Source organism: Strongylocentrotus purpuratus, unplaced genomic scaffold, assembly GCF_000002235.5.
Source record: "Strongylocentrotus purpuratus isolate Spur 01 unplaced genomic scaffold, Spur_5.0 spur5_scaffold_3, whole genome shotgun sequence".
Classification (NCBI taxonomy): Eukaryota; Metazoa; Echinodermata; class Echinoidea; order Camarodonta; family Strongylocentrotidae; genus Strongylocentrotus; species Strongylocentrotus purpuratus.
In genome coordinates, this window is record NW_022145609.1 from 16,402,765 (window position 1) to 16,414,756 (window position 11,992).

At 37.2% G+C, this 11,992-nt stretch overlaps 1 protein-coding gene across 3 annotated transcripts; it reads left to right on the forward strand.

Annotated features, from left to right (window-relative positions):
- The first annotated feature begins 2,708 nt into the window (after window positions 1–2,708).
- LOC593535 (transmembrane protein 59) lies at window positions 2,709–11,992 on the forward strand. 3 transcript variants are annotated; one of them, XM_793006.5, is made up of 6 exons: window positions 2,709–2,897; window positions 4,260–4,374; window positions 6,810–6,904; window positions 10,460–10,667; window positions 11,130–11,377; window positions 11,686–11,992. In XM_793006.5, the coding sequence occupies exons 1-6, from the start codon at window positions 2,739–2,741 to the stop codon at window positions 11,857–11,859; spliced, it is 999 nt and encodes a 332-aa protein (XP_798099.3). In that variant the 5' UTR covers window positions 2,709–2,738; the 3' UTR covers window positions 11,860–11,992. The 3 variants fall into 3 exon arrangements, with proteins under 3 accessions (XP_798099.3, XP_030852747.1, XP_030852746.1); XM_030996887.1 differs by lacking the exons at window positions 2,709–2,897; window positions 4,260–4,374 and adding an exon at window positions 6,403–6,439; XM_030996886.1 differs by lacking the exons at window positions 2,709–2,897; window positions 4,260–4,374 and adding an exon at window positions 6,607–6,685.

Here is an 11,992-nt window from a genome sequence, read left to right on the forward strand (position 1 = left end):
ACCAAATACAGTACCTGAATATTAATTATTATGACGCCCAGTAAATCCAAAGACTAGATCGAGTGACATTCAACAGGGCTGATCTATGATCATCAAATCATACCCAATTCCCCTGTCCGTATCCCCTGTCCGTATCCCATGTCCTGGGACGCTACCGGGGTGCATGGAGGTGGGACAAAAACTCTGACCTCTCTCGACATTTTTGTATGCATATTTAAAATTCCTGCATATTAAATTTAGGCCATATGGTTTATTTTTCTTGTGGCTACTAAAGGTACTACAAAGTTTTGGTATGGCGTCGTGAATTTGGTTCAAATGAACATATTAGAAGCATATGCGATTTTACAATGTTCAATGCTCGTTGTCGCGGTTGAAATCGAGTCTAAAGTGATTATATGAAATTGTGAATAATAAACTCCTTATGTTGTACAGCGCCCTCTGAAGACTGATTTTACTTTAGCTTTAAAACAATGTTTCTTGACTACAATCGACCGATTTGCTATTCCCGTTTGGAAACTACAAATAAGAACTGCATATTTTGAGATTTTCATGGTCGCATCTATTATGGAATGGTTTTAGGCCCTATTTGAAATTTACAAGGAGCACCGGTAAATTTGTGCTTATTCAATTTCTCGAAAGCAGAAGTGTTTTAGGGGCTATATTTTTTAGTGATTATATACATCCACAGGCAGAGGCGGTGGAGCGACTTCCAAAGTGGGGGGGGGCACCAACAAAAAAAGGTACTTTTTTGAGAGAAAAAAGGGGCACCTAATACAACGGGAAATCTCAAAGCGAAAATATACAATTTTTTAGATATTGGTATAATAATCCCTATAATGTAATTACATTATCAGGGATGATTTCAATATTTTTTATCTTCATATACATCATATAAGATAGTGCTTAAGCATCATACCTTGCAGTTGGGTGTGATGGTCCGAAAATCATTTGCGAGCGAGCAAAGAGAGCGAGGAAAATATTTAAGATTTGTGAGGTCGCAGTGCGAGAAATTACATCTTATAAAGAGGGAAAATCCAATACTGATGGGGTTATAAGCATATTCTTATATCAGCAGACTGAAAAGACCTTTGGTAGGTAACATAATTATAACATCTAGAGCACCTGTCAAAGTACAAAGGGTAATTATCAGATGTAAAAATGGGGGCACTTCTTACACCTAAAACAGAAGCACTCACCAGGGATGAAGAAGGCACTTATGAGAATAGGAAATGGGCATTTTTCGACAGAAAAGAGGCAACCATCAGATTTTGATAGGGGCATTGATGAAAAAGGGATAGGTTCCTTATAAGAAAGGAAAAGGGGCACGTATCATTGTTAAAAGGATAATTATCACAGGTAAAAAGGGGCGCTTATCGCATCTGAAAAGAGGCACTGACCGTTAATAAAAAGAGGCACTTCTGAGAATGAAAAAGGGGCACTAATAATAAAGGGAAATGTGCATTTGTTGAAAGAAAAGGGGCACCGATCAAATTTTAATAGGGACATTTATTGGAGGTGAAAGGGGGCTTTTATGAAAAGGGGCAGGGGCACTTATAAGAAGGAAAAAGAGCGTTCATCAGGAAAGAAAAGAGGCACGTGCCAAAATAAAAGGGGCTGTTATTAGAGATGAAAAGAGCACTTTTCAGGAGGAAAAGGGACACTGTCTTGTCAAAAATTAAATCTCTCAGAATTTAATAGGGTCATTTACCAGAGATGAAAAGGGGCACTAGCATGAGAAAGAAAAGGGACTATTTTCTTAGGTGAAAAGGGCAATTTATGAGAAGGGGAAGCGGCTCTTTAAATGGGGGCACTTATCATAAGGAAAAAGGGTCACATGTGAAAATATAATAATAATAATAATAATAATGTAACTTATATCGCGCCAAATCCACTCTGTGGAGTGCTCAAGGCGCGTGTAAACAGGAAAAAAGATCAAGACTTGAAAAGAAATGTTTTGAGATGAGTTTTGAAAGAATCAGAGGAAATGCGCTTATCCGAGTTAAAAAGGGTGTAGTTATTAAAAGAGGAAGGGGCACTTTTTGCAAAGGAAAAGGGGCACTTGTCAAAGTAAAAGGGGCACCTCTAAGATTTGATTAGGGCAATTATCAGGGGTGAAGCTAGGGGTGCTTATCAAAAAATGGAAAGGGGCACTTCTCGTACCTAAAAAGGTGCACTTACTAGAGATTAAAAAGGGCACTTATGAGAATGGAAAATGGGAACTTATCGCAAAGGAAAATGGGAACTTGTCGAAGAAAAAGGGGTACGTGTCAAAAAAAGGGGGGGGGCACATATCGGAGATAGAAAGGGGAGGGGCACTTTTAAAATTAATAGGGGCACTTTTCAACGTAAAAGGGGCACTTTTATGTAAAAAAAAAGGGCACTTATTACAAATTCACAGGGGCATCCAAATTTATCAAATTGTAAAGAATTACTATCCATCCAATTTTCATAATTTCCCAAAACCTCTGCATTACCATTACAGAAATGATTAGGCCTAGGCCTATCGTCTATACCAGTTTAAAAATAAGTCGAAAAAACAAAAAACAAAAATCAATAAATAAAATAACAAGATAGGGTCTAGACTAGGTCGATTTTGTACTGCATAATTATAATGAACGGTGCACATGATAGTAAGTTGTCACTTTATAATTTTGTTCGTACGATGTCTTTTGCACTATTGAACTCAAGTAAAATAATGCGCTTTCAAATTTCGTACGTGTGATGAAATAACAATAACAATGGCGAGCTTCACACAATTTGTTATATGTTTGGGATTAATTCTCAAGTTTACACTTGCTGCTGAAGAGGCAAAAAACCCATTTGATGATGTTTTTGAAGATGTAACATCTTGTAGTTCCTCATGTGAACGAACATATCCTCTACACACGTATCCAAAGGTATTTAAATCATGTTTTGTTTCGGTAAAAACTCGAGATTCAGATTTCATTGTCTAGCCTCGTCTCTAGGCCTAGCCTAGGCTAAGTGAGTTGAGATCGAATGACTTGCACTGCACTGTCTGTATGTTGATGTGTGTAACACTGTATGATACTTCATGTACATGTATGACTGAGCTGAGTATGATATGGGGGGTTGTGTGTCCGGACTAGTCTAAACAAAAATGAAAGCCGCCACTTTGGCTTGTGGATTTAACAAAATGTATGCATCAAATATTCCAGACCGTTGCCTTTGACTGAGTTTGACTTTGAGTTTTGGTATTCTCTCAAAATACAGATTTCCAGTTTCAGTAAATTCATATTTTTACAGGACGCGTACGCAAGAGACTGCAAAGTTTGCCCACTATTCATCAATATTTTCATAATTTCACACCCGATTCCAAAGTAAATTTCGTCACAAGTAGGGGCACTGGTCAGAGAATGAGGATCATCGCGTGTGTGTGCCTAGTATTTTACGTCTACGTAATAGCGCCCCTAACGATCTCTATTGGTCCAGCAAAACAAAATGGCAGCGCCCTGTCTCCTAAGAATCTGACGAATATCGCTAAATATTCGTAATTATTAACCATGATTTTAGGCCCGATATTTTTTCACTGCATAACGAGTGACAAAAATAGAGTAAGTTTTACGATTTTCTTCTTGAAAAATGAAAAGTTTTGAGGTAAAAGGGGTTTTCCGCGATTTTCTGTTTGAAATTGCATTTTCTGTTTCAAACGGATATTTCCGTGAATTCCGTCCATTTTCCTTGATCGCGGAAAATCAGTGTTACTACACCTGGTAGCACTTTATGCATTGAGCGCTGTACATGCAGTAAGTTATTAGACGCTCTCCCATAGGCCGTTCTGCTTGAGCGCTTTCAAATTTAAGTGAGAGACGGCCCGCTTAAGCAGAGAGCGCAATGGCAATGCCAATACGTAATCTTACATTTATAACATGCTGACATGTCATGCTTTATACAGGTTACGCTTTTCACACATTTTAACCGACGCACAGTCGCACACTTAGCATACATGTAGGTATATACACACATACAATAGAAAAATGAACAAACATTTCAGGACAACTTGCAAGTTCGAACCTTGAATATGATGAAAATGAGAATTGTTCAAACTTAAGTAAAAAGCCAAGCGCATGTGGGATGGAAGCCGATGGGAGCTAAAGTTCTACATTGTGCATGACACAACCTCAGACATGGGCACTCTAGCCAGTAGCCACAATTAGATTTTTCCCTTGTGATTGCTCATTTTGTGATACCTTACTCAAGGCCCGACACTAGCTTGGAATTATTTCATTGTTTCCTTCTAGACGGAAGATCTGCGGGCTTGTCAACGAGGATGTCGTCTATTTTCCATGCTTGAGTTTGGTGAAGTGGATAATGAAGCAACAGACTTCAATAATACGATACAAGCTTGCAAAGGAGGTGAGTTACATGTGTACATGTAAGGCCATGTAAAAAAAATATACATGTTTAGCGTCCCCGCCCGCTTCCTTTTTGGGGGTCGCCTCCTATTTTTTTTATTTTTTTTTATTTTTTTTTTTTTTCAAAGAAAAAAAACATGAAAAACACTGCTAAAATGAATCTATTTCTGATTTTTAAAAAAAAATTAAAATTGTCGGCCGCTATCTTGAAAAATAGCCCGAATGTCAGGGAAAATGTACCGAGCGGCCATTTTGAAAGAAAAAAAAAAGGGCCTCCTCCTTCCTATTTTTGAAAAAACAGGACGCTACATCTTTTTTGTTTTTTTTGGCCTAAATCATGTATTAAAAGAGGGCCCTGTTTCTTGAAACTTGTTATCAATAAAAATTACGAGCTACTGTTACAAGCTTTTGAAATCATGTCATTTGATTAGCCAAGAGCAAATTTGTCATAAAAATGTAGCATTAATATTGACAACAAGCTTTATGAAAAAGGGCCAGATTCCTGCTCTTATAGAGGGATCAGGGACTATCTCAAATGTCCAAGACCTTATTTCGGAAAGAGTTTCCCGTTTGGGACACCCATTTTGTCTTGATTTACATTTGCTGTGATGGCATTGACTTGGCCAAAATAAAAATGTAATGAGCAGATTCCTCATGAAAAATTACCCGTATTGACTGTCTATTTATCAGTAAATTCACTGTCTACTATTTTTTTTACATACAGTAACATTTGTTTTAATGATCTGCACCCAAAACCAATGGGTTCCTGACCTTAGAGAGGCAAAAATTGGGGGGGGGGGGGATTGCTTTTTTATTTATTTTGCTTACCTGACTGCCAAGAAAGCATGCAAACTTCGGGAATATTTGTGACCTAAATTTCACTTTTCTGTTTTTTCTGTTTTTTCTGTCTTCTAATCTTAATATGCACATATATTTATTCCCTCATAAACAGCTGTTGAATATTACAACAACAACAAAAATCATGATTTATAATGATAACTGTAGATTTAGCAAATCAAGCTTGTATACAATTTGTCAGTAGTTTTTGTCATAAAATATATAAAATGTGGATTCAAAATGACCGTGTTTACCGCATAATCAATTCCTAAAATTTTGTTTTAGGCACAATGGTGAAAGCAAAGAGCCAATCACTCTCACGCATCATTAATTTCATGAGAATCATGGCATTAAACATGTATTCTTAAACATCTGTTGAATTCTGTTCAGAAATACGGTATGCTATTTTTCACAGCTGTATTTTCAGTCCTAGGGTCCTCTGTACACTGCATACATGATGCAGCTCTGGCTAATTATCATAATAAACAGAGGGGGAAAGAGGTTTATTGATTTTATTTGTTTGTTCCTTTGTTCCCCTTTTATTACACAGGTGGCCAGTATTACATGTACATGTACAACTGCATGTACATGTATACAATTTTAAAAATTACACCAATGTTTCCATTATGTGTCCATTGAATTTAACCTGAATGCAAACATGATGACCCCTGTTTGTTCAAGGTTTACAAACATAGCAACAACTGATTTCCATGTGGATAGATTTCATGTTTACATGTACCTGTACCATTTCCACAATTGCAATAAAACAGGGAACTTGCATAAATACAGAGTTTGCTATAATGTCCCCCAATTTTCATTGATACATGTACAGTATGTGCATGCATCTACGGTTGAATAGCTTTTAGAGAAACATGTACATGTACTGTAGATGTATGTGTACCGGGTACATTACCGGTAATTAGAATTCAAAACACACACCCTCATTAAGATGAATCAAGCAATTAAGTAGCTTCCTTTTCTCATAAGCTTTTTGACCAAATACATAGTAATACATGCTATGAAGTATATTAAGCATGCAGAAAGGATTAGAATTCAGGCATACATGTACATGTACATGTATGTGTACGTGTACATGTACAGTGCACTGCATGTTTGTATTGTACAGGGGTAGGGTGATCACTTAAACAAAATAATTGTTCAATGTTTGTGAAGTGCAGTTTTTGTTTAATGCCAATTGCCAGCAGAAATGTCACCATTGTTTTTACTGTGTAAATGCTTGCTCTTAAATCATTGGTGAATGATTCCGGTTTTGGGTCACATGATTCTCCTCGCTTCCATGCGATCGCATGCAGAGCAGCAACAAGTCATAGATGCGCACTACATGTCAAAAAAACAGAATTATGAGCAAACACTCTCATTTTTGTATGGCTTTCCAGTACCTGTAGTTGAAATGGCAGTTAAAATAACAGATGGCCTTTCAAAATGGTTTGGGGGCTGTGTAAATTGGCTTACAGGTACATACTGTACATGTACAATATTACGGTATGTAAATATTGTGTATGTGTATACATGTACACTGTAGCACACACCCTATGTTTATATCGGTACTCAATAATTTGTCCTTTGTTTTGATTTCAGCTTGCCATGAAGCGTATAGCAGTGAAGAACAATTGTTTGCCTGCTGTCTGGGGTGTACCGAACAAGTCCCATTTGCTATCCAGATGAGGAAAGAGGTAAATTACAAAAGAACACATAATTTGATACGACCACATTGGTATCGAAAGTACAATTATTCTACATACACATTGTATCAGCAAAAATAGTACAGACTTAGCTCTCTAATGCTCTCTAATGCTCCTAAAGAATTTTGATAACAAATTTAAAAACAAGAACAATAAAAAGCAATATATTTGAATTTCATTGTGAGAAAATTGCAATTTTACTACATGAAATCTTTAAAGGTGAAATTCAAAGAAAATCACAAATATGTCAACTAATGTATGACTAGAAACTGGTAAGCTAACATATGGCCATCGTACAAGTTTTAGGTCAAATACATATCGGGTGATTTATAAAAAATACAAATACAACCACCTGCATAGCAGCTGGGATATACGAGAGATTCACCGGAAAAATAACAATGTTTTAATGACGTCACTATATGGACCAATACTGCCCAAGCAGACGACATTCCATAAAGAATGAACATAATTGCAAAGCTTTTAGTTGTCAAATTATAATGAGTTTAGTGTATATAAATGTGATGGCATGTCAAACCATTCAAAAGGGGATATGACCCGATTCCGATAACTAAAATCTTTTGCTTGTAAACACACAGGATAGGGGTTAATTAACAATCAAAGAAACCAGACTTTCGAATTGAAAACCCCCGGAATGATATTAAGGACGGCATTTGTTCCCTCTTGAAACGCTGAATATACCGCGGTGTGTGCAGCTGAATATTCAATGGCGTCTTATATTGTTTACAAGCGACAGATTCCTTTATTTTTGTATCGCTGCATTTGTCATCAAAATAAAACCATGCGCGGGGTTTAGAGTGAGGCAATAGATTATAAATTTAGCCTGACGGTAGTGAAGTAAGAGAAAAAACTCGAGATAAGATGAAAACACAGGCACTGAAAATGTGTGAGATGTCATGCGACATCGTCTGCTTGTGCAAGTCATGTCCATACTGTGATCTCACACATCTCAGCAGCATTCGGAGAGCTCTTCAGGTGCTATGCCGGGGCTGTATTTAAGCGTTTTATAATTTATAATAATCATTACTTCGAATGTTTCCAAGCATTGAATTTTGATAACCTTGTCGAATCAAAGTTTCAACTTTGCAATAATGAAATAAAGTTAGTTTTTTAAATCAATGAATATCTACTTTAAAGGGAATGTGAACCGAAAGTTGAATTACCCTACACTGCATTGTATTATAATGTACAGACTGTACATTGCAGCTGGTACATTGTTTACATTACATGTCCTTGTTTACTGTACTGTCAGTGTGAGAAAATTGTGTACAGGGAACTGTTTCACAAAACTTGTCTTCAGTGACAAATGACAATTTTTGTTATGAGCTACTGAAATCCTTGCTTCTGATTGGTTATCAGCAGATTTATTCCTAATTTTTGTCATTTGTCCTTGAAAAAAAGGCTTTGTGAAATTGCTACTGTACTTTCTGATTTCATTGTGTCCATAAATTGTACACATTACATGTCCTTGTGTAATCACTGTACTGTCATTGTGAAGAAATTGCAATTTTACTACATGACATCTTAAAAGGGAATGTGAACTGAAAGTTTAATTGCAAGTTGCATTGCATAATGAACATACCCGGTACTGTACTGTATACATTTACACGTCCTTGTGTACTGTACGGTGGAGCTAGAAAATCTGACATGTTGTCATTAATTGTGTGCCATTTTCACAGCAAGAAACTTCATAATAAATTCTGTGACATTTTTGAATCATTCTGAAAGTATGAAACAGTTGGCAGCTCTGCACCACTTGCAATACTTGATAGAACTTCTGATGTTACACAGGATGTCGCCGACTGTGAATCATAAAGTCCTGAAGACGTACCAATCACCTAAAAATAATATTGTAAAGCTAGACTATGAAATAAAATCAACCTACCAGGTATTTTTAAAAATATTAAGAAAGCATTTTATAGGCTAACGTACAAAATATGAAGAAAATAAAATGATATAAAACTGCACACAGAAGCCAAGTCTAACTTTGGTTCCATGCAGGCCTTATTTTGATTTTTAAGCAAGCGCTTACAGGTACATGCACATTGAGTAGTCCACTCACAATTTGCTTTTTTGTCAATTGAAAGTGTATTTAAACTTGCAACATCACTTTTTAGAAGCAACATTTAACTTTATGAAGTTGGTGTTTTTAAATTACATGTACTACATGAAACTATCAGCCTTTTCACACACAGCTAAAATTCTATAAACATGACTAGTATAAACGTGTTTGAAACGTGTTTAAACTAATCACGAGCCTTTCACACACAGAAATTTTGTTGCGATCGTTAATCGTTTCTTGATTAACTACAGTGTACTGCTCGTAAAATGTGCAGTAGTGCCATTGCGCATTGAAGGTCGGGTCATATCAAACAAAGCGGTCGCTCCATCCAGTTTAAACTCGTTTAAACACGAAAAACCTTTCACACACAAAATGTCAAGCTCTTTAGATACGAACTTCGTATCGGCAGCCTGCTTTTAGGGGCGTATGCATCGCGACTTCGTATCTATCCCAACATCGTATAAATGATGTTCACACTGGGAAATTTTTTCTATAAACATGTTCAAAACTGTTGAGTGATTCTAATCATCTCTGGAAACGATGGATTTTAGCTGTGTGTGAAAAGGCTGTAAACAGACCCAAACAATTTTTGGTGATTTGTACACTTTGATATCAGGGGGAGGGAGCAAGGTCAGTAAAGCTTTTCAAGAACTTAGAGAAGATTGTTGATGTATTAAGTGCTACATGTTTATATATTATAAACCCAGAATATTATTATTACATTATTATGAGTAATCATATACATTACATGAATGTTGCTTCACAATGAACACAGTCACTAAGGGATTTACATGTGTCATGTATTTTTTTGCTCTGCTGACATTAATTACGCTCTCAACTCTCTGTTTTATTAGCTTTTTCATGTTAATTTTTCTTCTGCTGACACTAAATGACATTGTATACATGTACATGTAGGCATATCTGTGACATTGTGATACAGCTATTTTGTATCCACTAGGATGTGATACCTACATGTACAGTGTTCAAGTCTGTAGGATTATCATCATTAATACTATTTTGATTCATATCTTTATATTATTATCATGGTATGGTACAGTGGAAACTCATTATAACAAGCCATACAAGGTCCGTGAAATTATGGAAATTTCCTTGTATATCATGAATCTTGTAATATATCAGCAAGTACTTAAGCATCACCTTGCTATCAAATTAAATCATGTTAAAGCCCCTCTACACTAGTTTGGCCAGGAAGGATTAGACCACCCTGCATGGTCACCTACAGGTGGTTATCTCATCAAATCAGCTCTCAATTAACATTAAAAAAAGAGGATCATGGGGGCCGAATGGTCACCGATTAGGCATTGTTTACTATATAGTGGGCGCAAGTACATGGTTGTAGCTACAAGTAGGACAGTGTGGCTTTAATTTAAGCATCACCTTGCTATCAAATTAAATCATGTTAATATCATAATCATCATCATCACCATTCTTTACTCCACCCCCAGTACGCCAGCCAGGAGGCTAGCATCCACCTTCTCCAGCCGCTCTTCTCGGTACATAGCATCTTTCAGCAGCTGACGTCGAGTGTCCGAGGCGTGTCGTTCTCCCAGGCCATGTTCTACTGGCAGGGGGAAGACAATCAGATCTACATCTTCGAGACCCAGCCAGAGATTGACATCTTCACCGTTGATCCTGATCCACAGGACCCCTTCAGTGAGTATTATACCAACAAAGAATATGTGAATATGCACTCCAATCAGGTGAAGTCGCAATAGGATTTACATTTCATCGCGTCTTAACTTTGTATGCCAGAGACATGCGTACACGCACAAGGAATTTATAAAACAATGAGTAACGACGACTTTATAAAAGGAAGTATCTCATGGAATGCTGAATTTGCCTTAGCAGGTAACTTTTATATTGGTCAGATATTTCAGTCTTTGTTGATGTTTTGGGGGGTTTGCTTTAGGTGCATATCTCATCTTAGCTTGTAAACCTATTATTGATAATAATTATTGTTATACCAGTAATTGGCCCTTGTTTTTTGTTGAAGTCTCATTGTAAATCATTCGCATTATGTTCATCAATGTAGTTTTGGCTTCTGCCAACCCCAAAATCTAGTTGACAAGCCATTTGTGTTAATGTACTGTGTGTGTGCTTCACTTCTATACCCAGATTTCGGCAGACAGTTCAACGGCTTTGAGACCAACCTGGAAGTACTTAACGACCATGACCCGACCACTGACCCCAGCCGACCTTACAACTCTCACCTTGACACCTCCAGCTGGTTGGACTGCGTGGCCAAACGGTCGGGGCTCCCTCGCTGGCTGCTCTCCGTCACCATCCTCCTCTCCTCTGTCGCCCTCTTGTGGCTGTGCTGTGCTACCATGGTTACAGCTCCAGAAAGAAGAATTAGAGTACCTGTAAGTTTAACCCTTGCATTTGTATGTACCATAGTACTGACTTGACATGTCAGTTCTTAGATGCATCCTGGTGTGATCTGAGCCATATTTTGAAACATTTTCAAACCAATTTCATGACTAATATTGCATGAATAATGTATATGTAAGTTCCTGTTCGTGTTGATGAGTTTTAATCATTGAAGAAGAAAAAATATCAATATATCTGTATGGTGCAGATTAGAATTGTAATGACAGAAAACCTTGGGACTTATGCCTTATATTATCAATTCATTAAATTCAAATTCTTATGTGTCATTTATTATCAACAGAAACTGAGTATCAACGGTGACCTGGAATACCTGAAGCAGAATAAGAAATGTCCTAGCGGTCACATCCCCGTCTATATCTCTACCTACACCCCAACCAAGCCCACCGACGACGATGACGATGTCGAACCTCTCCCACTCAATATTGATATAATCCCCACTCAGTCCAAAATCTAGTCTGCATACTAGAGATCTTCTCCCCCTTTCCCCCTCCCCCCCCCCCCCCAAAAAAAAGAAAGAATTTTTGGATATTTTCTCTCCTATGATATTCCAACTTCCAGTTCTGTATCATCATCATCATCTTGTGAAA